Source organism: Pseudoliparis swirei, chromosome 4 (genome assembly GCF_029220125.1).
Source record: "Pseudoliparis swirei isolate HS2019 ecotype Mariana Trench chromosome 4, NWPU_hadal_v1, whole genome shotgun sequence".
NCBI lineage: Eukaryota > Metazoa > Chordata > Actinopteri > Perciformes > Liparidae > Pseudoliparis > Pseudoliparis swirei.
Window position 1 is genome coordinate 10102459 of NC_079391.1, and position 27075 is coordinate 10129533.

Here is a 27075-nt window from a genome sequence, read left to right on the forward strand (position 1 = left end):
AGTCACCTCTCTGTCTGCGAAGCCTGTATTTATAGGCAACACACACACACACACACACACACCCAGACACCCCCGCACATGCAAACAAGTTGTCTTTGCAACTGTGTGAGCCTTGTGATTTCTTCGCATGCTTCAGCCTGCTGTCCTCTCATTAGCTGCGTTGACTCAGCCTCGCTCTCTCCGTCTCGCTCACCCTCTCGCTCACGCTCTGAGGTGAGTAGTGCCGTATACATGAGGTGACGTGACTCAACGTCCCAAGGCCAAGAGGAATTAGTTAGGCTTGAGTACCAGTATAATTGCCACCGGCTACAGAACTGAGTTAAGATCCTGAGCGTGGCTGCCGTTCACACACACACACACACACACACACACACACACACATGCACAGAGAGTGGTGCGTTGTCACTCGTCTGGCTAGTATAACGAAGATATCTGCGGATTGAGTGCTGCGCTGAGGAGGAGAGGTGATGGATAATGAGTATCAGAGCATCGTAAAGCACACACTCTCACCCCGTGTACACTCAAACACACAACACACAGACAGATAACACACCTCCTCAAAACAAAAGGCAGGCCTGCTGATATCTGATTAATTAGGCAGACCTGGGTTTAATCCTCTCGGTTATTTCCTCTCGCACAGTCTAGAGACACATGCACACCGGCAGAATGTCACGAGCGCGCTCATACCAACTGCACGACTGCCTGGAGAGAGCGAAGTGAGGGGAGAGTAGAGGTACACCAGATAGAGGAACAGGATTGGCTGGAAAACAGAGGAATTGAAAGTCATTAGTACATTTGTGTAAACCCGTAGTGTTCCTCAGTTTCTGTACATTTATGTGTACGCGTGTGGCCCGGAGGCTTCCCTTTTTCTGGGAGCCCAAAGCATGCTGGGACATTGGGGCAGTGTGTCTCTGACCTCTCCATCTGGAGCCTGCCCGAGGCACGCGAGTGTATATGCATGCACGTGTGTGTGTGTGTGCGAGCGTACATGTGTGTGTGTGTGTGTGTGTGTGTGTGTGTTGAAGGCAAAACCCCTCCGGCGGTGGCTGTCCCTGAAACACTCACAAACAAGCGCATTTGTTTTTTTCTCTCTCTCGTTTCCATACACAGCGACATGACACCGCCCGTGATGAGGTGGCAGCAGAGCAGCATTTAAGCGTAATATACAGTTGGTACAGTCAGCGGAAGACGCAGAGGAGTGCTCCTCTGTTTTCCAGCCGCCATCTTGTACCGTCTTTCTTTCCATCACTGGCACGGCAACACACACACACACACACACACACAAGGTGCTTCTCCCCTCCCCCCACTCCCTGATGCAGATTACAGGCTTTGTGTTGTGTGTTGTCAGTGCATGGCCAATACTGTCGTAGCAGGTGTGTGTGTGGTGTTTGTGTGCATCAGTGGTTATTGTGTGTCTGTGTGTGTGTGTGTGTGTGTGTGTGTGTGTGTGTGTGTGTTAGAGTGCACGTGTTGAGGCTTGTGCTGCTGGTGGGGTGGCATATGGATGCAGGGTTGGCTGGGCACTGCTATGCACACCAGGTGTGAAATGGACTGTTTAATTAAGTGCTGATGTTGTTGTAATGCATGCTGGGAGGGAGGTGGGTGGGTGGAGAACGGAGGGGGGGGGAGCAGCGAGTGTGTTGGCGGGGTGGAGTAGAGCACCTTCTGCCTGGCACGGCCGGGGCTGGCTCCGCTTGAATGTGTTGGGTGGTGGTGGTGGTGGTGGCAGAAGATTGGTCGGGGCCATTTGGCAACACTCAAACATTTTGTGTGATGTTGTCTTCCGACCAACGCTCAGTGATCCAGTGGGATTCACGGCTATCGCTGCTGGACTCCCCCCTCCAATGAAATGGCCGGCTGAAGAGCGCCGGTGGCTTTTTGATTAGGTCAGTGGCTGAACTAAAAAGGGCCGTCTATGCAGGAACACTTGGCTGCAGCCTCTGACCTGCGTGTGTGTGTGTGTGTGTGTGTGAGTGTGTGTGTTGTGAGCGGTCAGGTGTGGAGGCAGTCTGGGAGAGCGGGACTGGTAATAGAGGAGGCGATAGAGAAAGGAGCTTCACATTAATCACACACAGCTTGGGACTGAGACAGCGATTGCTTTCTTTCTTTTTTTTTCCTTGCTCTTTCCTTCTTTCTCTCCCTTTTTGGTCTCTCTCTTTCTCGCTTTGCCCCTACACACCAAGAAAGGCACAATCAGTACAGCTAATGAAGTGCAGGTTGAGAGTTGATGAGCCTATTTTAGACTCTGGGGCCGAATGCTGTGCTTCACTCCTCCTCCTCCTCCTCATCCTCTGCCTCCTCTAGCTCCCTACAGGACCAGCATGTATGGAGCATATGGCAGAAATGACACCATCTTTGTGCCAATAGCCTCATCTAGGATGTGTCTCGTATTAGATGCACGTATGTGAGGTTAGGGGCGCTCGTTGAATAAAGTTCTAGGGGTTTTGAAAATGGACACGAGTAAATCTCCGAGGTAAGGATGGAGGCCGTATGGACACGCAGGACTTTCTATGGTTTAAAGAGGAATATGAAGGAACAGTCAGAGCCGCACACACGCCAACATGTAAGCTCTCGCTCAAACATTTCCCATGAGTCGTCACCGGCAGTGAGTGTTGTGAATGTGTGTGTCGGGTCTGACGGATCTACGTCTGGTTGGAAGGCATTGTGTTTGAAGAACAGAAGGAAAGGGAATTAGCGTTCTTGAAGAGGTGGGTGGTGGTTGCGTGGGGTGGTGTGAGAGAGGAGGAGGGGACGGTCGAGGAATAATAGCTGTTTGTATTTTGTGTGTGTGTGTGTGTGTGTGTGTGTATGGCGAGGAAGGATGCTTAGATGTAAACAGATTCTGCAGGCTGCAAGAAGAGAATGAAGCTTTGGGACCGCCCTTGTCTCTTTTATTTCCTTCTTCCCCTCACCTGCTTCTCTTCCTGCTCTTAATTATTTAGTCGGCCCTGCCTCTCCTCCAGTCTGCGTTGCCTCCTCGTGGAAAAGGAGGTGGAGATGGGAAGGGAGGGGGGGATAGAGAAATAGATGGAGTCGAGGTCTGTTGCTTAGCAGTCCTCTCTGCGTCTTCTCTCCCTGCTGCCTTATTTGTTCCCCCATCCTAATGTGTGTGTGTGTGTGTGTGTGTGTGTGGTGAGTGAATAGGCTGTGACACTAGAGCTGTATTAAGTGTAGCTCCATTCCCCAGGCTGAGTGGGCTGCTATTGATTGGCCTAGTCTTGCATGGGAGAGTAATGGCTCTCCGAGGTGAGGGGGGGGAGGATTAGGCCACTAATTGCCATTGTGCAGACAAGATATGGTCCCCCCCCCCCTATATCCCCCACCCTGTGCCCGCCACCTACTCACCCAACTGCACCCCGTATCTTTCTGCTTGCCCCCTCCTCTCAGATTCTCGCCTCACCTTGCACCTCTTTTGCACTCTCACTCTTCCTCCCCACCTCCTATAATTTTTTTAATTTTCATCTCTCACCTCACAATATGTCCCCCCCCCCCCCCTCTGTTCATTTATTGATTCTGTCTATTATTTAGAGGCATTAGGTAGAACGAAGTGTAAAAAATCAGTCAATATCCTGTCTGCACCTTCCACATGATGACGTTGTCTGTTAGGTTATGTTGCCACGGAAACCAAAGCGGGGAAGAAATGGCGTTTGGTTGGGTAAGATATTTTTGTTATGATGGTGATAATTGTGGAGGAAGTGGAGCTGAAACTGGCCCGAGGTTTCAGCTGCTGTGGTGGCCTTTGAGCACGTTCACACTACCTGCACACACACACACACACACACACAGAAGAGCACATCTCCTGCTGTCCTTGCTGCGGCGCCAGAGTGTGTGTCCCATTGAGAGGGTTGTGACCCAGTTTGACTGTGTAATGCTGCGCTCACTCACTGAGCAGAGGAAACCTGCGGCACACCCCTGTAAGAAGAGGAAGAGGAGGCTGGGTGAAGAAGAGGGGGAAATAGAGACAATACACAGCTTAGGGAAAATAAACAGAAGAGGGGAAGACGGAAGAATAACCAAATTCTGAAGGAAGAGACCGTAGAAAACTAGTTGAGAAGAACAGAAGTTAAGCCTGTGCGGGGGGGAGGAGATGACATCACACTGATAAACGTATGTGAATGTGAGCATATGATATGAGGGCTTTGGAACATGAGAGAGAGAAAGCGAGACGTGTGGAAAGCCAGGCATGTGACCAGACCGTGACCCCGCGCTACAGGGTTTCCCTGGAGGGCTTTGTTAATGTGGCGCAGCAGAGAAGCTCATTGGGCCAGCTTTTCACCACCTGCTGTGTGTGTATGTGAGTGAGTGTGTGTGTCTGTGTGTGCGGTGGAGGGTTGGAGTTTTGTGTGTGGCTGACTGTATATACAGCCAGTATGGCTGTTCACTCCCATGCAGGGTGTTCTTGGCGTGCGTGTGTGTGTGTGTGTGTCAAGGCTATGTGACTCACAGGGCTGCTCATCCTGATCACTGTCACTTCATAATCGGGGCCTTGGGCCCTCCATCTGGCCCTCTCTGTGTGAGTGTGTGTGTGATTGTCGTTCTGCAACCTCTCTTCGCTCCAGAGTGAAGGAGCCACAGGATCCTCCTGTCGTTCCATTGGCCTTTGTATATTAACGGAGCGACGATGAGCTCGTCACGTGCTTCATCCTTTCCCCGCGCTCATGTCATCTGTCCCTCTCTTTCTCCAGCTGCGTCCTCCATCAGCAGTGAGTCCTCTCCAGTGTCCTCCCCAGCCACCAACCACAGCTCTCCGGTCAGTACGCCCAAGAGGGGTCCTCTTGGTCAAGGGCCTGTCCTGGTTCCCCCAGCGGGCCACAGTGTGCCAAACACCCCACCTGTAGTCACCATTGCTCCAACAAAGACGAGCAACGGCCTCTGGAGGAGCGAGGGACGCCAGGTAACGCCACATTCAAACACCCCTCACACTGACCTTGAGCCGGCTCTCTTCTTTTCTCTTTTGTTCCCCCCGAGTTTATTTTCGTTGCTCTTAAAATGTCCAGTTCTGGTTTCTACAAATGTTCTCATTGTAACGCACGCAGGCACACCGTCGGGCTCTTGAGTGAGTAATGGAGAATGTAGATTGCCTGGAACACATCGTGTGGCACTAAGTATTTGACATATGTACATGTGACATAGCTTGCAGCTCTGTGAATGTGTGCTTCCCTCAAAACCCGCCCTCACCACCCTGTCAACTCCCCCCACACACACACACAGCCTCAACGGCAGCTAACATCTGTGCCCCTCCAGTCCCCCTCCCACTTAGCCCTCTTGCCCTTGGCCCAGCCCTTCTTGAGCCCCCCCCCCCCACACACACACACACCATCCCCATCCTCGCCCTCTTCAACCAAGCAGTCAAGTGCATCCCTTGCCTCGTCACCCTGACACCCGCTCTCTGTTACGTAGTGGGGGAGAGAAGCAAACGGGGAGCGAGCGAGAGGGAGAGCTGCTTGCTTTGATAAGGAGTGGATTATGGATTATGGCCTCGCTTTAAACCTTCTTATCTCAGCTCAGGGCTAATTTCCGAGGCCAAGCGCACAGTACCGAACAGCACTTGGCAACATACGGAAACTCTCCGAGAGAGAGAAAGAAGGGGGAAACCAAAGGGCGAGTTAGGAGGTCAGCCAGCTATATGTGTGGTCGCATTCAGACTATTGTCCTCTCCCCTGGACAACCCCCCTGACCCTTTTGTGAAATGATCCTTCAGCAGTTAAAGGGTCAACCAGAGCTGGGAGGGGCTGCAGAGACAGGGTAGCTCTCCCAATGATGTCACCCTTGTGCCATTCCTTCAGCTTCAGTTTAAAAGAGCAGAAAAGAAATAAAGAGACAGAAGCTGTTTTTACACGGTGGTTAAGAGGTCAAGATCAGATTAAAAAGGTTGTGTCCCTGGGATCGAGGTTGCCTGCAGCAGCGCGGGGCCACCCAGCCAGAGAATCAGGAGGTTAAGGGAGGCGATGTGGACAAGAGTTGGGATGAGGGAGCAGGAGGTCGGTGGGGGCCAGCAGAGGGGCGCGTCACTAACACCGGAGTAATAGCATCTCCCTTTTTTCTGCGGAGCCGCTTCAGCGAGCGCATATAACTCTGGTCGTATAGGCCACACACACACATAGATAAATACATACATAGATAAATACATACATACACACATACATAGATACACACATACATAGATACATACATAGAAATATACATAGATAAATACATAGATGCACACATACATAGATACAAACATACATACACACATACATAGATACACACATACATAGATAAATACATATATATAGATACACACATACATAGATACATAAATACATAGATAAATACATACATACACACATACATAGATACATAGATAAATACATCCATACATAGACAAATACATCCATACATCGATAAATACATACATACATAGATAAAAACATAGATATATAGATACACACATACATAGATACATAAATACATAGATAAATACATACATACACACATACATAGATACATAGATAAATACATACATAGACAAATACATCCATACATAGATAAATACATACATAGATAAATACATAGATATATAGATACACACATACATAGATACATAGATAAATACATACATAGATAAATACATCCAGACATAGATAAATACATCCATACATAGATAAATACATCCAGACATAGATAAATACATCCATACATAGATAAATACATCCATGCATAGATAAATACATCCATACATAGATAAATACATCCATACATAGATAAATACATCCATGCATAGATAAATACATCCATACATAGATAAATACATCCATACATAGATAAATACATCCAGACATAGATAAATACATCCATACATAGATAAATACATCCATGCATAGATAAATACATCCATACATAGATAAATACATCCATACATGCCATCAAAATGCCTCTTGAACAAATGGAGCAGTGCTTTCATTGCTAATCACTGATCAGGAAATATCTAGCGAGGAAGAAAGGGTGACCTTCTGGCACTGTTCCTTTTGCCTTTACCCTCGTCACCCTTTATGTCTCCTATAATCATTCAAGTTGAATGCCACATTTTCCTTTGAGCATGATATCATTGCGCCATGTAGTGGCCAGGCCTGATTGCAGACTGACAGAGAGGAGGAATACAGGAAAACAAGTTGTATAGAGAGGCAGGAGTGTGTGTGTGTGTGTGTGTGTGTGTTCTGCTTTCTTGTGTGCTAGAACGCTTGATTGGTGTCTCTCAGGCGGAGCTGTGAGTCTGTCTTCCGGGGGGGTGATGGGCAAGGCAGCGAAGGAGGGAGGGCTTGGTGCGTTGGCATTTTGCTTTAATGACTGCAGGAGTCTGCTCCCGCTGCTGCCTGTAATTGCTTTTTAATTGGCAATTTGGATTCATGGCTCCATCTGAGAGGCGTAAACGAGTGCTCTACTATGCGCAGGGTCTCTCACCCTCAGTGGGGGGTTACAGGGGCCTGGCTCTCACAGAGGAAGATGGCTCTTCATGGATGTGTCTTTGAGTCTGAGTGCTTGTAGTTGTGCTCCCTGTACTTTGTATATGGCATGGTGCTGTAAATAGTGTGTGTGTTGTTGTGTACGAGGCTGTATTTTTGGCAGGTGGTGACAGGTCAACGAGGCTGGTTGGATGTGTAGGTGCCTGAGTGACGGAGGTTTCTCTCTAATGGGGTTGGAAGGTGCTATCTTTGTGGTGGATGTGCTTTTTCAAGGTGCTGACCTGTTCCACCCACACCTTTGCATATCTTTCTCCAGGTGTGCATGCACAGAGTAGACGTACATAAACGGGGACTGAGCTCCGGCAAAAAAGCACCTGCATCCGGCGTGACAGCCACATGTAGACATTGTCATCTACACACAGGTTACTACCTTCCTTTTTCGTTGATTACATCACATATAAGAAGGTATTTCTGTTTTTTCAGTGACAATATTATTGCAGAAGCTAGCTCGCTAATAGCATCAGCACCACCATACGTTGTCGTTTTACTGGCAGCGTTGGTCCATCCTCTTATGATAGGATTTCTGTGAAATTTGAAACCGTTGATTCAATTTCCCTGATAATTTGTCTGGCAATTGCTCAAATTGACAGTTATTGAATCACAGCCATGGTTATAAAACCATGCCCCTATCACACACACACACACACACACACACACACACACACACACACTGTGACGATGCAGGTTCAACCCACATTTGATTTATTCCAACCAGATAAATACCAGATAGTCAACAACTCCTATAAATAGAATATAACTAGACCTAGGTCAGCGGATTGTTGTTGGTTTCCTTTTCCTTTCTTTGAGTCTCTTTCCAATGCAACAGCTAGTTGAGTTGTCCTATGTACATATGACATATGTCAATAGCAGTGCATCTTTTCGATGCTCAGGAGGGATCAACACACAGCACACGACTCCATTTGCAAGTTCATGCGGGTCAAGATAACAAATGTGAATATTCGTTTGTCTGCTTGCTTCTCACAATTAGTGATAAAGACTCCCGGAGAGCATCCCGTCTGCTCGTGGTAGTGTTGGACAACCACGCAGATATTTTTTTTAAAACGACGTTGTGCAACTGAGAGCCAGACGTGTTGCGCCTCCTAGCCACAAGCTGACATTGACCTCTTTTGACATATATGAACCTCTTATCCAGTTGGCTGCGGATTGGGAGGGGAAGTCCACCTTCTCGTTCCCCGTGCTCATAAAGCTTTGAAAGGATGGAAGTGGTGTAGGTGGGGGCGGGGTTACAGGGACAATAGGTCTGAGGGAGTAGAGTTCCTTACTGTTCAGTGAAGCGCAAAAAAACAACACGGGGAAAACGGTGACATTAAACTACGGCAACGTGGGGGCGTCTCGAGACACAAAGGGGGATGCGGGGAGTCTCAACATTAGAGGCGTTAAGGATTGGATGTTAGTGCATCAGTGTCAGCCGGGTCAGTGGCTGCAGAGCAGGACGTGGAGGTAACGGCTCCCTAAATTGGATTTATTTTCTTCGGAGGCAGTATAGAGAGAGGACAGTGCTGCTGGAAGGTCTCGCTCTAATCCCAGGGAGCCCACGGGTTAATCTAGTGGGGCAAGGACCGCCTTCTCCTCTCACTCCTCTTCTTTTTTTATGTCTTCATCGCTGTATTTTCTTCCGTCCTTCTTGCTTTTTCTTCCTACCTAGCTGATACCTTGCCAACTTGGGACGACTGTTCCATCATAACATCCGAGAAATCCTCCTCGACTGTGCATCTCACCCCAAACAGTTCCCTCGTTCAGCTCACACGGGTCGTGCGTTTCTCTGTTCTGCGATTGCATTTCTAGGCGGAGGGAAACCAAAACTTCAGAAAAACGCACTCCCACTCCCACAGCAGGAGGTCTCTGTAGCTCCGAAACAGTGCGTGCGCCCGCTGAGTGTGTGTGTTTGTTGTGGGATTGGATAAGTGAGACCAGGCTTGCTGCCAAAGGGAGAGAGGGAAGAGACAGACGAGAGGGAAGAAAGAGAAACAGAGGCGGGGATGTTGCTTTTGTGACTCTCTGTTGTCTTTCTTGTAAATGTTAGTGTTTAAGTTATGTGCACGCGCACGTTGCCGGGTTCAAAGTCATCATCTCTTTAGAAGTACTGCCGTTGTACCTCTAGCATTACCGCATCGTCATCAATCATACCCATGACATCGCTTGTATACAATTAGAGAAAAAACGGTGAGGCGGTTTTTTGTGTTTTACCACCCTATATCTGCGTCACCATTTTCATCCTCCTCCCCCCCCACCCCCCAGAGAAATGTTGATGCATCTATTTTTTTTGTTTTTTGTTTTGTTATGTGAGAAAGTGACTAATAGTGCCTGAGGTAGGAAGAAGAGTGCGGGGGTCTGCTGCACCATACTGTCCCGTTCTCCCCCGGCTCCCCGTTCGCAGGGCGGGCTCCATGAGCGTTGACAAGCATGACGGTCACAGGTCTTGGCGAACAATGACTAAAGCTCTCCCTCTGTATCTCTCTCCAGGCGGACTCGGGGCCTCGTGGGGCCAGCAGGGAACGTCTGGGTGCAGAGGGGAACCTCCCACAGGAAAAGGGTGGCCCCTCGGTCCCTGCCCACCTCCTGGGAAACCCCTATGCCTTCGGTCTCACCCCCGGCGCTGTCATGCAGGACTCACGGTTCCATTCTCTCAAGTGAGTCTCGCGCCGCTCTGCCTGTGTCTCTGGATTTTGAGGAGTTCACATGTTTCAATTTAACCCTTGTGTTGCCTTAGGGTCATTTTGACCCGAATCAATATTACACCCTCCCCCCGCCTTAGGATTAATTTGACCCCATTCAATGTTTAATGTCGGTGTTCTTTCGGTAGTCAACAAACAAACATAAAGTGCCTCACACTTAAACTTGGAAAACAATATTAATTCTAATAATTTTCTGGAGGTTTTAATTGCTGGCGTCAAATTGAACCCAAAGGGTAAAATATGTTTGTAAATATAAAGGTAACAGGAGGGTGAAACATTGAATCGGGTCAAAATGACCCTAAGGCAACACAAGGGTTAAAAGGACGTTTCTACACGCACTCTTCTTGGGGTGTATTCAAAAATGGTGACATTCTAAATAAACATAACTCAAGTTTACTTTCAATGCAAATCCTTATGACTCATTTGGCTTGATTTTGAGTGAGCGGATCAATATGACCCTGAACACCACAGGTGTCTCATCTCTATTTATCACCCCATGAAAAAAAAAGTTACAAAATGCAAATAAAATGTAGGAGAAAATACATTTTATGGCAGACGAATGCATTTTGTATCTAGATTTTTCCAATGTACCTAAAAAAAAGATTGAACATTTATTTTTCATTAAAACGAGTGAGTTCTCCTGATTGAACTCTGATCAATGGAGGGGTGAAGAACTCAATTCCACTAAAAACTGATTGAATTGTTATTAATGACGTTGATGAAGTGGTACAAACTATGGTTATTAGGATTTGTTGGTTTCTTACAACTTGTGGGTGATTCAACATGAAAGAACATCATGGCTGTATGTATGAAACGAACCTAACACGAGGGTTGAATTAGAAAATGACAAACTTGTCTTGTTGATGTTGGTGCTGAGAAACAATTAATTAAAAGCGTAACAGCGGACACATACAAATCAAACTAATGTGTTTTCCTCTACTGCGCCCCCTTCAGTCTGCCCAGACAGATGCCCAATGCAGTGCCCCCTGGTCATGTGCCAGAAGAGTACCTCCGTGGTTTCCGGCCCTACGCCACGACGGAGGACGCCCTGCGCATGTCCTCTTTGCCCTTGGGCCTGGACCCCGCCACTGCAGCTGCCGCAGCTGCTTACTACCACCCCAGCTACCTGCCCCACCCCTCCTTCACGCCATACAGGTGAGCCTCTCCGTTAATTTGTTTTGTTTTTGTTTTGTCGACTTGGCACCCTTTTCCTCCGGGAGCAAATTGTGCAAACCCGGTGCATACGAGTGAGCAAAGTATGTGTAATGTTTAGAGTCAGCAGTAAACGCATTAGCGTATAGCTGACCTTGAATTCATGTTCCCAGAGGTAAAATATTGATGTTCTTCATTTATTTATTTATTTAACTGTGGCAGGGTTTTCCTTAAGTGGAAGAGAGTGCACTGAACAATGAGGTACCTCTTTGAACACATAAGAGCAGAGTTTATTATATCAGTGCTAAGTTACAGCTTTATTTATTGTATCATCTGACAGGCCGCTGCTGCTAAGAAGCTTCTGTTTGAAAAACATCCTGGTCAGTTGTGTCAAAATGCTTTTAAGAGATTGATTAAAAACACATAGAGATCGCTGTTTGTTGCCAAAAGTTGCGATTATGTAATTTACAACCTTTATATCTGCTGAAATTATGCTTTATTGCTTAAATCAGAGTGCTCATAAAACAGAGAGAAGCACTGCACTTATGTGACAGTTTTTCTATGGATCCCTCACGTATATATTGTAGAATGAGACAAACTCAACTATTTCCTTTATTAATGAAGGAGTTGTATTTTGGAGCTTCTTAAACCAAGCCTGTTAATAACAAGAACCATTTATTGTCCTTGTCTCTACCCAAGCTAAGTTATGCCTATGAATAAAATATGAACATCTAAAAGAGAGCCGTGGCTGGTTTTGCCACTGAACTCTATATCTGGAGCTCGTTTGTGCACGCTTTGTGAGAAATTGCCATCAAATAATCCCCGAGCTGTCTCCACATCGGAGATGAGATCCTGTTCACTCCTGAGGCTTGTTCACTCTCACACAAGCAACATTTTAAACTGGCTTTATCTCAGGTCATTGATAGTGTTCTGCATTGGTAATACACAGCAGATATGCTATGTGCAATGTTTGCTTAAAAATACATTGATCCTAAATGTATAGTGCGTTGGATCATGTTAGACTCTGTGCGTGGAGAAAGACCCGGCTCGCTTCGGGCCGTGACACGGGCGGCGTGCCCCTGGTCTGTCAAGCCGGCAAGATCAGAGGACTGCAGCGCCCATCACACACTGCGCTGTAATGGATTTAATGAGGGTGGGGGGGATGTGCAGTGGATGACACACACACACACACACACACACACGTTGTGCATCGACACACAGCGCACAGTCTCCCGCTTGCTGCTGTGTGGTGATTGAGGTTAGCTGACAGATACGGCTGCCTTGGTGAGAGATGGGAGACCCTGTGATGTTGCCTCTTTGGGAGATGGAGGAGCACAGGTTAATGAAAGGGAATGCTTCACTGTCACACGCGGGGACTGAATTATCTCTCTCTTTCTCTCTCTCTCTCTCTTTATGGCAATGCTTATCTCCCAGGATGGATGACCCATTCTGCCTCTCTGCCTTGAGGTCACCTTTCTTTCAGCTGCCAGGAGGGGGAGCTTTACCTCCCATCCATCCCTCTGCTGTTCACATGCACCTCCCCGGGGTCCGCTACCCTGGAGACTTCACGCACCCCTCAATGTCAGCTCTGCAGTCTGAGAGGTGAAGTCCCCTTACGTCACGCAGCCGGCGCGCTCACACAACAGTGCCGTGTGTGCGCGCGTGACTGACCTCTTTCTACTTCTACCTCTCTGTCCATCCTTTGCTTTTCAGGCTTCAGCTGGAGGACGAGCTGCGACAGAGAGAGAGGGAGCGGGAGCGAGAGCGCGAGCGCGACAAAGAGAGAGAGCGCGAGGCCGAGAGGGAGAAGGAGCGGGAGAGGGAAAGGGAAAGGGAGCGGGAGAGAGAGCGGGAGAAGGAGCTGGAGAGGGAGAGAGAGCGGGAGCGGGAAAGGGAGCACGAAAGGGAGCGGGAGAGGGAGAGGGAAAGAGAGAAGGAGCTGGAGAGGCAGAAGGAGAGAGCACTGAGGGAGAAGGAGCTGCAGGCTTCCAAAGCCTTGGAGAACCACTATCTGGCTGAGCTCCACGCCATGAGGGGGCAGGAGGACAGGACCAAGCCTGAGAGGCTCACCCCGAATCGGGCCGGTACGTGTCCGAGCTTCCTCTGGCGCTTCCTGAAGCGGCAATCCTCCTGTTTGTAAACACATGTCCTTATAATAATAGATACTTTATTAATCCCCAAGGGGAAATTTGTCGTCACAGTAAGCACCAGTAAACTAAACACACAAGAATAAAATATAAAAAACAGGGATGAAAGATGCATACAAGTAAAACATAAAATCCAAAATATAAAATACAAAATGAAGTATATATGTATATAAAATAAAATGAAACATATATGTATATATATATGCACACACACAAACAAACATAATATGAATAATTATATGATAATAATTATGAACACTCCATCATTTAGCGCTGTAACAATGAGGCAATTAATAAACAAGTCGACTATGGATGATGATCAGTTAATTGTCTAAGTCATTTCTTAAACTATTCCCCGAAAAGGCCTTCAAATTCTTCTATGATTTTAAACTGCATGTTTTGAGGTTTCGGTCCGTTGGTCAGATAAAACAATTTGACGAGCGTGTGCTCTTGTCCGTGTCTCCTCATGTCAGATAGTTGTCCACGCGAAACAAATGGCCCATGAATTGAGAAGATAATCCAATGAAAAACAATGAGTTGCCCCCCTAAATGTGAAAATGTTCTCCCTCCACAGAGAAAACCAAAGATTCCGCACCTCCAGCTCCCAAACCAGTGCTGCCGGGACTCCACCCTTCAATGGTCCAATCACATCACCCCATCCCTGGTCTGATCCCGGGCCACGGCCTCTTCATGGGGTCCGGCGCTGTAATGACGGGGCTCTCAGCCTCGATGATCGCTCAGAGGACCAATGAGGAGGAGAGGTGGTTGGCGCGGCAACGTAAGCTGCGGCAGGAGAAGGAGGATCGTCAGTACCAGGTGTCTGAATTCCGCCAGCAGGTTCTGGAGCAGCACCTGGACTTGGGCCGGCCCGCTGACGCCTCGGATCACAGGACAGACCCACACAGGTGAGACCACGCCCACGGGACGAAACGCAGGCCGGCCGACACGGACTCTATCGCTGTCCGGCAGTTATGTTAGGGAGTACAGTGAGGTCATGCTGAGGATGATGATGATGATGAGGATGATGTCCATGTCCCGATGCTGTTTCATGTGTAGTGAGTCGGGGTTTCAAACGGGCAGTGAGTGGGATGGGCGAAGATACACAGAGGCTAATTCTCCGCTAATCCTCTCAACCTTGTTCAGCGTAAGCCCCCCTGCTTCCCCTCGCCTGGCACCGGGCCCGTGTTTGTGTTGTTGTGTGCGATCACAAGTGAGGCTGTGGTTAATTCTGAACCGCTCGCACAGGAGAGAGACACACGTCCGCCATCGGTGACCCAGCGGTATAATCGCAGAATCACAGCTCACAGGCTGCATATTGCAGATAAAGCACACGCACCCACTCCTACACACACACACACACACACACACACACACACACACAGGGAGGCATCGATGATTTGACTGGTCATGCCGTGTGCGATCCTGCCAGGTTTGATTTGGAAAGACGTTGGCGACGGTGTCCATCAGCCATCTGCCTTTCTATCTTCCTCAGTGTTGCCATTTATTTTTCGCGACCGCCATCAATTATTTGAATCAAGCATCTAGTTTGACCCTCGTTGCCCTTTTTACATAAATATGTTTCATCTCCATCTCAATATCATTGACTGATTCAGTTTCTGACAATCCATCATTTTCCTTAACCTTGTCAATTATTTTCTTCTCTGCCTGAATACTTCTCCTGGCCTCTCACACACTGCTCCCCAGGTCTTATTCTCTCCATGTGTGTGTGTGTGTGACATTGTGTGTGTTGGCCACATCCTCCCTCTGCTCTGGGCTACTCTGGTTGGGCTTGATAACACTGCTTTGCACACACAACCCCACAGACATACTGACAGGGATCAAGGGATATCGGCGAGGCACACAGGCCCTATGGCGTGTCTCCCTGTGTGTGTTTAACTGGAAAACACTATTCATATATTTCAGAGGAGAGTATTTCTAACGTGACCCCTGTCCCATCTGCGTCCCGACAGATCCATACCAAATCACCATGACCCAGGAAGCCGGGACCTCCACCCTCACTTGGGCGCCCCTCCACCGCTCATCTCCCCGAAACCCCCTCAGCCACCACGCGAACACCACCCTCCCACCACCCTGTGGAACCCTGCCTCGCTCATAGAAACCCCCTCGGAGTCCAGACGTAACCACGAGCCCTCAGGGATGGGACACTACGAGCTCAGCCGGCTGCCCCCAGGTCCCTCGAAATATGAGGATGGGGCACGACGGAGAGAAGGGGGGTCCATGGAGAAGTTCCCCCCGATGAGAGGTCCTCCGGGTCTGCCGGAGCCCAGCACATTCCTCGCTGATCTGGAGAAATCCACCCAGTCCTTCTTCAGCCAGCAGAGGGTGTCACTGTCTCTGTCCAGCCAGTATGAGCTGGAGGGAGCCATGAAAAGCAACGCCGGGCTGAAGAGCCTCCAGGGACACCCGGGGCACAGTCAACACGGACCAGGGCTGGGGATGGTCCCGGGGCCGGCACAGGGAGCCACGGCGGGTCCGGACACGATGCTGATCTACGACGACTTCCTGCAGCAGCACCGAAGGCCGGTCAGCAAGCTGGACCAGGAGGAGAGGAGGAGGAGGGAGGCCAGGGAAAAAGGTACTCGCCCTAAAGCCCACTGTAGCGCTCCACCTGATCACACTCTGATGCACTCTTGCAAAAAAAAATCACAGAATTTATCTTTTTTTTTTTCCAACAGTCAAATTTATGAGTATTTTAAAGTGAGGTGTCAGCAGTGACCTCTTTGCTCGCTGCAGGTTACTTCTACGAGCTGGACGACTCGTATGACGAGAGTGACGAGGAGGAGGTGAGAGCCCACCTCCGGAGAGTAGCGGAGCAGCCCCCACTCAAACTGGACGACTCCACCGAGGTAAAGCTCCCGCCAACGCGCGTTCTCTCTGCGTAATAACACTCGTGGCGAAACATAACCATTTATGTTGCCTCCCTTGCACAGAAATTGGACTTCCTGGGAGCGTTTGGCCTGACCACGGTGGGCCGGCGAGACGACCTGGTGCAGCAGAAGAGAAGGAAAAGGAGGAGGCGGCTCAGGGAGCGCAGCCCCTCGCCGCCTTTCTCGCACTCGAAACGCACCCCCCCTCCCCTCCCCCAGCTCAGCACGCGCTTCACCCCGGAGGAGATGGACCGAGCGCCGGAGCTCGAGGATAAGAAGCGCTTCCTCACCACCTTCAAACTGTCCCACGTCACCGTCGAGCAGAGGAGAGGTGAGCGGGTCCGAGTGGCGCTCACCGATCGCTTTGTTTAATTATGTATCAAGATGTTAACCAGTGGAATACTTAACCGTGCGTAACAATGCTTCCAGGCCATTCGTAATTAAATAAGCTACGGCTCTCTTATTGTTTGAGAAAATAATCGGCGGGCCCAGGTGGCTGACTCCACTCCGGTGGTGAGATACCAGAAACATTGACGAACACTGTATCCGTTTCCCTCCGCTGGCTCCAGGAGTGAGCCAGAGGCCGTCACCAGCATCCACCCCCCCCCCCCACATGTTACGTCACGGCTCGTCTCTCTGACATCTCGTTTCTGTAAAGTTTGGAAGCCGACTGACCGAACGAGAGCTCACGGAGCTTTTAGAAAGCAGCCGCTCTCGGCTCGCTGACACTTCACTTCTGCTGAGCTCTGCCTGCGGCGCGGTTTGACTCCTTGAAGGAAATCACAGAGGGGTCAGACGAGGATTGTGCCGCGCTCAAACCCCCGTGTTACACGCAGCATATTTAATGTGTCATGTAATGCGCTGCGTTGCCCCAGTTACACAGGGGGACGTGTGTCACGGTTCTGCCGGTCGACACTTTCTTTACACGCGGCAGTGGGAGTGGCAGCAGCCGGTCGACTGATCGGAGACTAATCCTCTTGATTTACATGTTCATCAACCAGATGAATAAATTAAAAGTAAAAACCAAAAAGCGGGATGTAGAGCAGGTGCTATACCAAACCAGTCGGGTACATTATCAGGCAACAGCCGCCCTCATAACTGACAGTGAGCAAATCAAATATCACGAAGACAAAAACATCTTCTTCCGGCTCAACCGCATCTTTTACGCACGCGAGTAAAGTTCCGCGCAGACGGGACTAACTCGTTTTCTGTCTCCTAGATAATGAAAGGGTGGTTGAGCTGCTTCATGCCGTTAAAGAAAAAAGCGTAACCGTGGATACCATTAGACATGCGCCTCATCCGCTATGTAAGAGTCCTCCAGCACAGAGATCTGGCGAGGCACACGCTAACACACGCGCTCGCTCATCCCTAAAGTCTTGGCTCCGTGTGATCGTCATTCATTCGTGTGATGCGTCTGGCGTTTGGTCCTTTGGCGACGTGCAGCGTGACCTCATATTGACTCGCATATGTTTGAATGATTGCAGATTCTGCATTGGCCCCGCCCTCCTCTGAATCAGAAGGCCACCGCGGCGGCAGACCTTCGAGCCCCTCCTCCTCCTCACATTGCCCAGCGTCCCCCAATGGTCACCCGAAGCCCCTCGGGGAGACATTAAGACCAAAGGAACCCCCTTCTCCAGCTGTCTACCCAGACAAGGCCCGGGGGCCCAGTGAGGGACCGGCCTCCAAGAGGAGCTGCAGCCTGCTGAACAGCTTGCGGCCCCCGCTCCCCCTGCAGGCCAAAGAGGGCCCTCACAGCATCAATGGACGCACCAAACCCTGGGACAGCTTCACCCCGGAGGAATTTGCCCAGCAGTTCCACGAGTCGGTGCTTCAGTCCACTCAGAAGGCTCTGCAGAAACACAAAGGTGAGCCCCGTGAACGAATATCCGGGGGAGACCCCCTCCCAGCAGAAAGCCTGAGGGGGGGGGGGGTTGCTCCAGGTCTGCCAGAACAGCAACAATACTTTCCTTTGTTAGGAAATGTCTGGGAATTGTCATCAGCCTTCAAACGTTGTGCATTGTTTAACCAATAGTCCAAAAAGCAGCACATCTCAGAATCTCAAACGGGCAATGTTTGATATTTTTGCGTGATAAATCGACTTGATTGATTAGTCTGTCATCTTTATTGTTTGTATTTATTTATTGTTTTCATTGATTATCAATTGATTTTTTGCCAAAGATTCCCCACTTGAGAACGATCTGTGTTTTCTTGGGAATCGATGACGGGAGACTAAATTAAATTTAGCAATTTGAAGAAGTCACATTTAGCACATGCAGCTACAACTTAAGTGTTCGCAACTTAAAAGTGTAAACATCAGTCACTGCTGGTTGGTAACTGTGGCAGTTTTGTTTATTTTTATTATTCTATTATCATATGTCATAATTTCTAAGCCCGTAAGAGACGATTTGGTATCCACGTTCTCGCCATAGACGGCGCGTCATTCATTCAGACCTCCACACATCCCTGATCCTCAGGTCCTGGAACATGATCTCTAAGATACGGGGAACCCTGATTCTTTAACAATTTAGAGACCAGACAATTACCCAGTTCATCGAGAAAATAATCAGCAGATGAACCGATAATAGAAGTAATTGTTATTGGTATCGCGAGATGAATCCACGAATCCTTCCACCACGATGGAAACCAATACACACGTGTGAAATATAAAACCGTTGCCTTCTCTCCCATCTCGTCCTGCAGGCGGTGCCACGGGAATGTCGGAGACGTCCCACCTCCAGGAGTCCTCGGTTCACTACAACATACCGGAGCTTCAGAGCGCGCCCGGGCGGCCGCCGCCGCCGCATCCACAATCTCACTCCAATGCACATTCGTTTCCCCATCCGCTCTCCCTGGCTCACCCTCAGCCCAACGGGCAGCACTTCTCTGTAGCCCTTCACCGGGAGGCCTCGGGGACGAGGGAGGACCTGTCCGGTCCAGATGACTCAGAGGAGGAGGCGGATGAGGAGGAAGAGGAGGCTCCCGCTTCCAAGTGGCAGGGGATCGAATCTATCTTTGAAGCTTATCAGGAATACGTTGAAGGTAAGCAGCTGCAGGGATGCTGACACAGGTCTCATCACGCTTGGATGTTTACATCTCTTCTCGCCTGTTATTTATGGCGGTTTCATAACGTCTTCCTTTGAAAAAGACATCAGTATCTCCTTTTATAGGTTCATAATTCAGTGTTTCCCTATATTCCTTGGGGGGGGGGGGAGTTTTCATCTTAAATCAGTTTGTTGGTTGGAATTAGACCTGATTTGTAACTGTTGTTGTGTTCGGTAGTCGTCCTATACAATTCAGTTATGTGCAAATAAATGCGTGATCAGGATTTTTACTCTAAATATAGTCAACCGGAGGTAAACATCCATCTCATCAATATACGTCTTTTAAAACACACAATGTCCCAGCTGTATTGTATTACCCTTTTTAATCATGAAGACATATTAATCTACAGAAACTGGTGGCTACTGGTGTAAGTAGCACACGGTCTGGATGCTCCCGGCTGCCACCCGTGTTTATTTTCCTCTCATACCCCAACTAATGTGTTTCTTCCCCATCTTCTCTTCTTCACTGTCGTCCTGTAGAGCAAAGTTTGGAGCGACAGGTGTTGCAGAGCCAGTGTCGAAGACTAGAAGCTCAGAACTACAACCTCGGTCTGACTGCGGAGCAGTTGTCTCACAGCATGGGGGTAGGACGCCTACACACACACACACACACACACCTATTGTGAATGATCATACACGTTGCGTTATCTCGAAGCCCAAACTCATAAATACCTACCCCGTGTCACACATACTTCCTTGAGCATTAGATACACTTCTATCATGCTTCTTGGAATAATAATAATAATAACTAGAACGGGCACTCGGTAGAGCACATACCTTCGCATATCACAAGATTGGGCATTGAAATATGAACATTTTGGCATTAGTTGCATGCCAATTGGATAAAAATTGGTAAAATGGTAAAAAGAAGATTTTGACCTTTTCATGACCTTGACCTTTGACCCGATCGATCCCAAAATCTAATTAAATGGTCCCCGGATAATAACCAATCATCCCACCAAATTTCATGCGATTCGGTTTAATACTTTTTTAATTATGCGAGTAACACGCATACAAATAAATAAATACACGGCGATCAAAACATAACCTTCGGTAATAATAATGACTTTATTTATATAGAACCTTTAAAAACAAAGTTTACAAAGTGCTCGACAGAGAGTCACGGCAAAACAAATAGAATGGTAAGATAAGAAATATAAAATAAAAAACAGAAAATCTAAATCAGGGGAACCAAAGAACTGCATAAAAGGACGACATCACGGAACAGGAGCTGTTCTATAAAAATGTGTTTTAAGAAGTGATTTAATATGATCAAACATCTGGTAGTTTGTAACATAAATGACAGCGTCACGACGACATTGGGCTCTCTTCTTGGTTTGTCCCACCTTTGTGTTGATGCCATGTGACAGAAATAATGTCCTCATTGTTGTGATGTGTGTTGTTGTTGTTTACTTATTTGTCTTCCCTCTCTGTGTCCCCTGGTTGTGTAGGAGCTGATGTCCCAGAGGCAGAAGCTGGCGATGGAGAGGGAGAAGCTACAAGCAGAGCTGGAGCACTTCAGGAAGTGTCTGACGCTGCCACAGACACCCTGGCCACGAGGCGGCCATTACAAGGGCTACCCCCCCAGGTGACCCCGACACGGCGAGCCGATGGCCCCTTCAGACTGACACCCAGAGTTTATTTTTCATGGCCGGGTCCACGTGTCTCCATGGAGGAGAATATGGCTGGCCTCGATGGACGAATGGATGAATGGAGTGAATGGAGAGACGAAGGATGAATGCAGAGGAGAGGGGACCATTCAGTGAAGGAGAGACGGTCTTTGGACTGAGCCACGGACGTGTGCCAATGTAGCCCGGAGAGCATGGGACAGGGAGCACCGGAAGATCAACACACACACACACACACCTAGTTGTCACACACTCTGTCGTCCCTGCTGCTCTCCTGTCCGGTCCTTGCATCCCTCACCGCCACAGCGACACAGACAATCCTGCCAATGAGGGAGCAGCTGCCCCGACGGGGGCGTCGCCAAGAGACTCGGACGCTTCGAAGGCTTCCGGTCAGTCGGGACCGATGTCGATCGCGGCGGCCGCGTGAGCTTTTGAACTGGAAATGCACTTAAGAATAAAAGCTGAAGAACTACCTGGTGGTACTGCGTTACAACAAAGAGCTGTTTAAATTAGGGAAGAACTTAGACAAATGCACATTTTTGGAAAGAATTAAGGAAATGTTTTATTTCGAAAAATTTGAGAATTTTAAAAGGTGCTTCAGCCTTGTATTGTAAATAATATGAAGACTTAAAAGATTTTGTATGTTTTTATTACTTTAATCATTGTTCTTTTAAAGAAAAAAAGCCTGCCATTTTTATATGTTTATGCTTTTTTTTTGGGGGGGGGGGGTTGGAAAAGAAAGCCTTGGTTTTTAGTGTTCGTACTGCTGCTGGCCAGAACAGCTCAATGTTGAGACATTGGGAGAGTGAGAGAGAAGAGGGTCCACTCTTCTTCCTCCGGACCCAGCCACAACCACCTCGTCTGGCGTCTGAGCTCAGCAAAGCTTCCTGAGGTCGTGGGACTCGGCCCCGCCCTCTCATCCCCCTTCCTTCACAGCAACACGCGTCTCCCAGCACCAACTCCTCTGGTCCGCTCGTGCTATTCGCTTACAGAAACCAGTTGAGATCCACAGTGACGATATAATGAGCTTCTTTTTTTCATTTTTTTTCATTTTTCCTTTGGTCACTTGACATACTTGATTTTGTAAAGACATGAAGAGTCTTAAGCAGCCAGCTGGGGAAGCTGGTTTTTGATGCTTTATCCAACCATTGGACCTTTCACTTCACTTTGTATGACATCATATAGCATTAGACTCAAATAATACGACGGTTTGCAAAAAGTTACGCCTTACGAGCCCTTATCAGCAGTCATGAGGACACAGTGCCAAAATGAAAAAAAACAAGGTTGCATTTTGGATTCTTAATTTTAAATTAAAGTTGCAATTAGGTAGCCAACCCTTCAAACCAGAGTAGCGGATCTTCCACTGCGGATACCTTTAGATTGCACTCGGCTTCTTCCTGCATCTCCCCCTGTGTTAGGACTCCAACTATCCAAAGCTCCCAACGTGTACAAATAACGGACTGGAAAAGTGGAGACGTTTTTCAAACTGGGCATTTTGTAGTAAATCTGAATGGTTTAATTGACATAGCCTCACACACACACACACACACACACACACGTTCTACCCTGTAACTGTTGACTCAGCATTATGGTGGCGTGTGCGATTGAAGACCCCAAAGGCCAGCAAGGAGGTGCACAGATCATCATTTTGAATGTACGGGGCTGCACAAGTTACAGGGGTGGGACAATTGGTGATTTCACTATTTCATCGTAAAAAAAATATATATATATATATATTTAAAAATGTGCAGAAGGTTAATTTATAAGTACTGAAGCACACCCCCTACATACAATATGCTAATTACAAGTGCCTCAAGAATTTGGGAGCATGTGAACGAGTTGCAGTCCACATGATGGACGTTCTACACACACCTCCAGTGATCAGGGACTCAACATGTCACATTCAAGTGTCTACTGTACGTCTCACACCTTTAAAATATGTGCATGCCAAGAAACGACACAGAATTCATTTGATCTCAAATGCATCTCTGAGAACCAATTTAATCGCGACACCTTTTTTTATGAACGAGACCCAGTTCTGAGGATCAGGTGGATGCAGAGCGTCGTCTGTCATTTTTACAGAGCAGAAGAGGTCATGCTGAGGTCAGCTGCCCGAGGCCTTCCTGTGTCCCGCCCACGCACGCCCATGCAATAGCCCCATGACTCGGTGGAGGATGTCTAGATGCTGTGAAATCCTGTTTTTAAAAAATGTACTTGTTTGAATTCATTGTAATGTAATATATTCTTTGTTGAATGTAGTAATTAGGTATTTATGAATATATGGCTGTGATTTCAGACAAAAAAGAAAATAAAATATTTCAAAAATGTTAAATATTAACCGTTGTTTGTGGTGCTGGTAGGTGGACAGTCGTTCGACGGCTAAGAATACTTGCTGTTGTCAAATCTTCTTGATATACGTGTCAGTATAGAAACATTATACCTTAAACAATATTAACTTGTCACTGGTTTTACATTAGAAATGTAATGAGTCTTCCTTCCACCCCATAAGATAAACATTTTTAGGAATACCTCTTTAGTTGTCCTCTTAAGCACTGACCTGAGAGCTGGAGTCGCTCCTGATGCTGCGGTTTCCCACTGCTTCTTAAATATTTAGGATGGGTCAAATAAAGGGCAAGTGCTCCCACAAGAGCTTACATTTGCAGAATTGTTTCTACATTTACCATTAAGAGATTTACTAGACGTTTTATTTTCATACTTTTAATTACGGAGTTTAAATCGCCTAGTATGCTAAACTAGGCAGCCATTTAATTTGTATTGATAAAACTAGAGCAGTTCTTCCCCAGTTTACTTTTTGGGGGGGCCAAGTACCCCCCAACCAGCAAAAAACATTTTGGTTAAATAAAATATTGAATACACAGCACTGCCATCAGTGTCTGATTTAATATACAATATTTGTATTGAATATTTATGAAATAACAATTTTAAAATTGCTTATTTTAAATATCATGTACCCCCATTTGAGAACAAGTGGTAAACCACCAATTCACTGGTTCAGATTTTAAATATAGCTCCTCCCACAGATGATGTCACCATTCCTATATTAACTGTTATGTGATTTCTTGATCAGTTCATCCCGTGACTGATGCTAATTTAAAATCTAAATTAAATATTGTTTTATCTCACATACCCCCATTTGAGAACCACAGCAAATAGATGTAGATTCATTGTTTTCTCTATACAACTGTATAACAAGTTTAAAAAATACCTAATGAAAAGCCAGTGAATTCTCTAAATGTTTAGTTTTTTCCCCCGAAGAAAAGTATACTTATAGGAAATAGAAATACTACAAAATACATTTATTTACAAACACACAGAAATGGTGACTCCAAAAATATATATATACACACACACATATATATATATTACCCCTTAAAAGAAGCTGAGTAAAATTCCATTAGCTTAAATCAGTAATGCCGGAGCCTGGGGAGAACGGTCAGTCCTTAGTCCAAAGATGATCAGATTCTCGGTCTGCGGTCCAAACCGGTTGTCGGGCCTCAATAGTCCGTGAACTGTTTTTTACTTGAACCCGGCTGCAGGTTGGAACGTAGTTTGTACATGCAGTTGAGAGAGTCAAGAAGAAACGCTCGTATGGTGTTGATCTCCATCAGAGTCAGGTTGTCCAGCTAGAGGGAAGCAAGCAGAGACACGAGACCAGCTCCGTTTAAAACTAGTCAATCTAACCTTTTCTCTAATGAGTGCCGTGTCATATCGGCTGCATCTTAATATGACGACAGGGAAACAGGAAGCAGGAAGCCGTACGGCCCCAAGATGAGGGGATACAAGGGTGATGGACACTGAGGGTGACTGTGAATCTTGTTCAATTTAACTAATGAATGTTCAGAGTTTGTCATCTCTTAAAGATGCTCTTTAGACTTAGAGCACAAAAAGGCTGTACACATATGCAGCCGTTACCTGAATCCTTGTCACTAACACATTGTATTTATTGTTGATTCATCTGTCGATTATGTATTTGTTTAGTCTAAATTTAAAGAATTTCAGTGAATAGTGAAAGACAGCCATCACAGGTTCCCAGGATTTTATTTTAAGACCTATAATCCAATACAATATACATTTTTATTTCAAGATCACAGCAGAGCAAATATCCACATTCAAGAAGCTAAAACTAGGGAATTTGAAAAAATGCTGGATAAGTTTCTGTTAATTGCCTAATCAATTGTTTGACTAATTGTTAAAGCTCGACAATATCCGAGTGTGTGAATATTCATGTTCAGTTGTACCTTGGCATGCGCCTCCAGCTGACTGATGAAGCTGTCAGCGGAGAGGCGGAGTTTGGCAATACGCGTGTCCCAGATGTCTTTGACCAGCGTGCGGATCTCATCTGCTTTGGGGATGTCGTCAGACGCACTACAGAGACACACAAACCGGCATGTGAAGTAGAGTGCCACGTTCACAGACAATAAAGGAGCATTGAATTACTATAAACGCAATAAGACGGAAGACAGTAATCCTGGATGGGGGTTTAAGTTCCTATGACTCACTAGTTCAGCAGCACTTTGGTCAGCTCCATGTAGTACGGACTGGGAACTGGAGTAAAGGTGTCCTCCTTCCTCTCAAGCTCTCGCATCTCCTCCAGTTTCTCTGCACATTATAAAACAGCAGGGAAGTCAAAAACTAAACTTAATAAACAACATTGCAAGATGGAAGAAATGTGCATTTGGCTTGGGGCTGAGATGACGGGTTGTTAGTTTTTGTTGATAAGAAAAGTCCAGAATACAGACTTCATCCTAATATACCCCATTCAACAAATCAAAGTGTAAATAATAATAATAATAATAATAAAGCCAATGTACGTATACAAAGTATACTTCTGATTATGGCTGAATGTAGTAATCTTAAAATCAATTTGTTTTCTTCAGATCCTCATGTGTCATGCAAACATTGCTAAATAGTCCAACGTGATTCTAATTGTTCTGTGTAAAGAACGTTATTGTTTAGTGTGTGAACTAAGGTTGAACCTCCTGAAACACCACAGAAGAAGAAAACACAAGTTGTGTGTTAAGTACTAAACAAAGTTCCCAACGTCTCCAAGGGCAATAAGGATCTTTTTTCTTCTTAATCAAGTGTAGAAATGACGCTCACAGACATATTTCAATGTGAGACACGAATTAGCTTGAATAAAGAGTAGTAACTTCTTAAGAAAAGATACACATGTTATCCGTTATTTGATATTTGATATTTGATATTCATGCTTCCCAGCCGCTTGAAAACACATCAAATACTCGTTTCCGCGGTGGATCTCACCAACATCCATCCACGCAGGAGGAACGAGTCGACATTTCTGCCTCTGCTTCAAGTTGAGAGCCAGCCACACGGGAACATCCACAGGCAGCCCCGGGTTGAAGGGACCCAGGTCACCCTGAGGACAGAGAGACACATCTTCATCGTCATCGTCACATCCACGTTGAGGCGATCACAGCTAGTGCTTCGGCTTAATAGGTGAAACATAAATGTGGTGACACTGACGCTTCTGACCCATGAACGTAATAACAGAAGCTTGCTGCTTATTGTTCATCATCAGACTGTAAAGTCTGGATTATGCTGGCGTTAGCTACTGAGCGACTGAGGCTAACGTCATGAGAGTTAACCTAACTAGCAGTAGCTTTCACGTAAAACAACGTGTTGGCAAACACACGTAACGCTCCTTACCCCGATCAGATAGATCTTGTCCAAACTGAAGTTTGGTATTATCTTCACCATCTCTTTCTCGGCGAGGAACTCTACCTCCGAGGGGTCCATGGCTGCCTTGTTTGGCTCGATAACTTTGTTTCCCCAATACTTTCACCCGAGCTCACGTCTACCAGCCTGCTTTTTCCCGCGCTGGCGCGTGCGTGAGCGTGCGAGGGAGACGTAGCAAGAGAGAGTTACGTCACCAACAGTCACGTGGTGGCCACTTTGTACCATTGCGCACTTTAGCCG

At 47.1% G+C, this 27075-nt stretch overlaps 2 protein-coding genes across 6 annotated transcripts in view; one reads left to right on the top strand and one right to left on the bottom strand.

Moving 5' to 3' along the window:
• Window positions 1-23455, top strand: part of gse1b (Gse1 coiled-coil protein b) — a 165335-nt gene extending 141880 nt beyond the window's left edge. For all 5 annotated transcript variants that reach the window (XM_056412038.1, XM_056412039.1, XM_056412040.1 and 2 more), the window contains 13 exons: window positions 4686-4894; window positions 9990-10156; window positions 11156-11356; window positions 12788-12955; window positions 13067-13437; window positions 14075-14405; window positions 15471-16096; window positions 16255-16367; window positions 16452-16719; window positions 17873-18253; window positions 19089-19427; window positions 19970-20073; window positions 20941-23455. In XM_056412038.1, coding sequence (XP_056268013.1) covers window positions 4686-4894; window positions 9990-10156; window positions 11156-11356; window positions 12788-12955; window positions 13067-13437; window positions 14075-14405; window positions 15471-16096; window positions 16255-16367; window positions 16452-16719; window positions 17873-18253; window positions 19089-19427; window positions 19970-20073; window positions 20941-21081 — 3419 coding nt within the window. In that variant the 3' untranslated portion in view covers window positions 21082-23455. The remainder of the gene's footprint in view (window positions 1-4685; window positions 4895-9989; window positions 10157-11155; window positions 11357-12787; window positions 12956-13066; window positions 13438-14074; window positions 14406-15470; window positions 16097-16254; window positions 16368-16451; window positions 16720-17872; window positions 18254-19088; window positions 19428-19969; window positions 20074-20940) is intronic.
• A 964-nt stretch (window positions 23456-24419) lies between these two features.
• On the bottom strand, window positions 24420-26976 carry gins2 (GINS complex subunit 2). The gene is made up of 5 exons (XM_056412065.1): window positions 26806-26976; window positions 26401-26515; window positions 25638-25737; window positions 25377-25503; window positions 24420-24761 (listed from the first exon to the last, which is right to left on the bottom strand). Exons 1-5 carry the CDS (start codon window positions 26893-26895, stop codon window positions 24633-24635), a joined length of 561 nt encoding a protein of 186 aa, XP_056268040.1. The 5' UTR covers window positions 26896-26976; the 3' UTR covers window positions 24420-24632.
• Window positions 26977-27075: the final 99 nt, after the last annotated feature.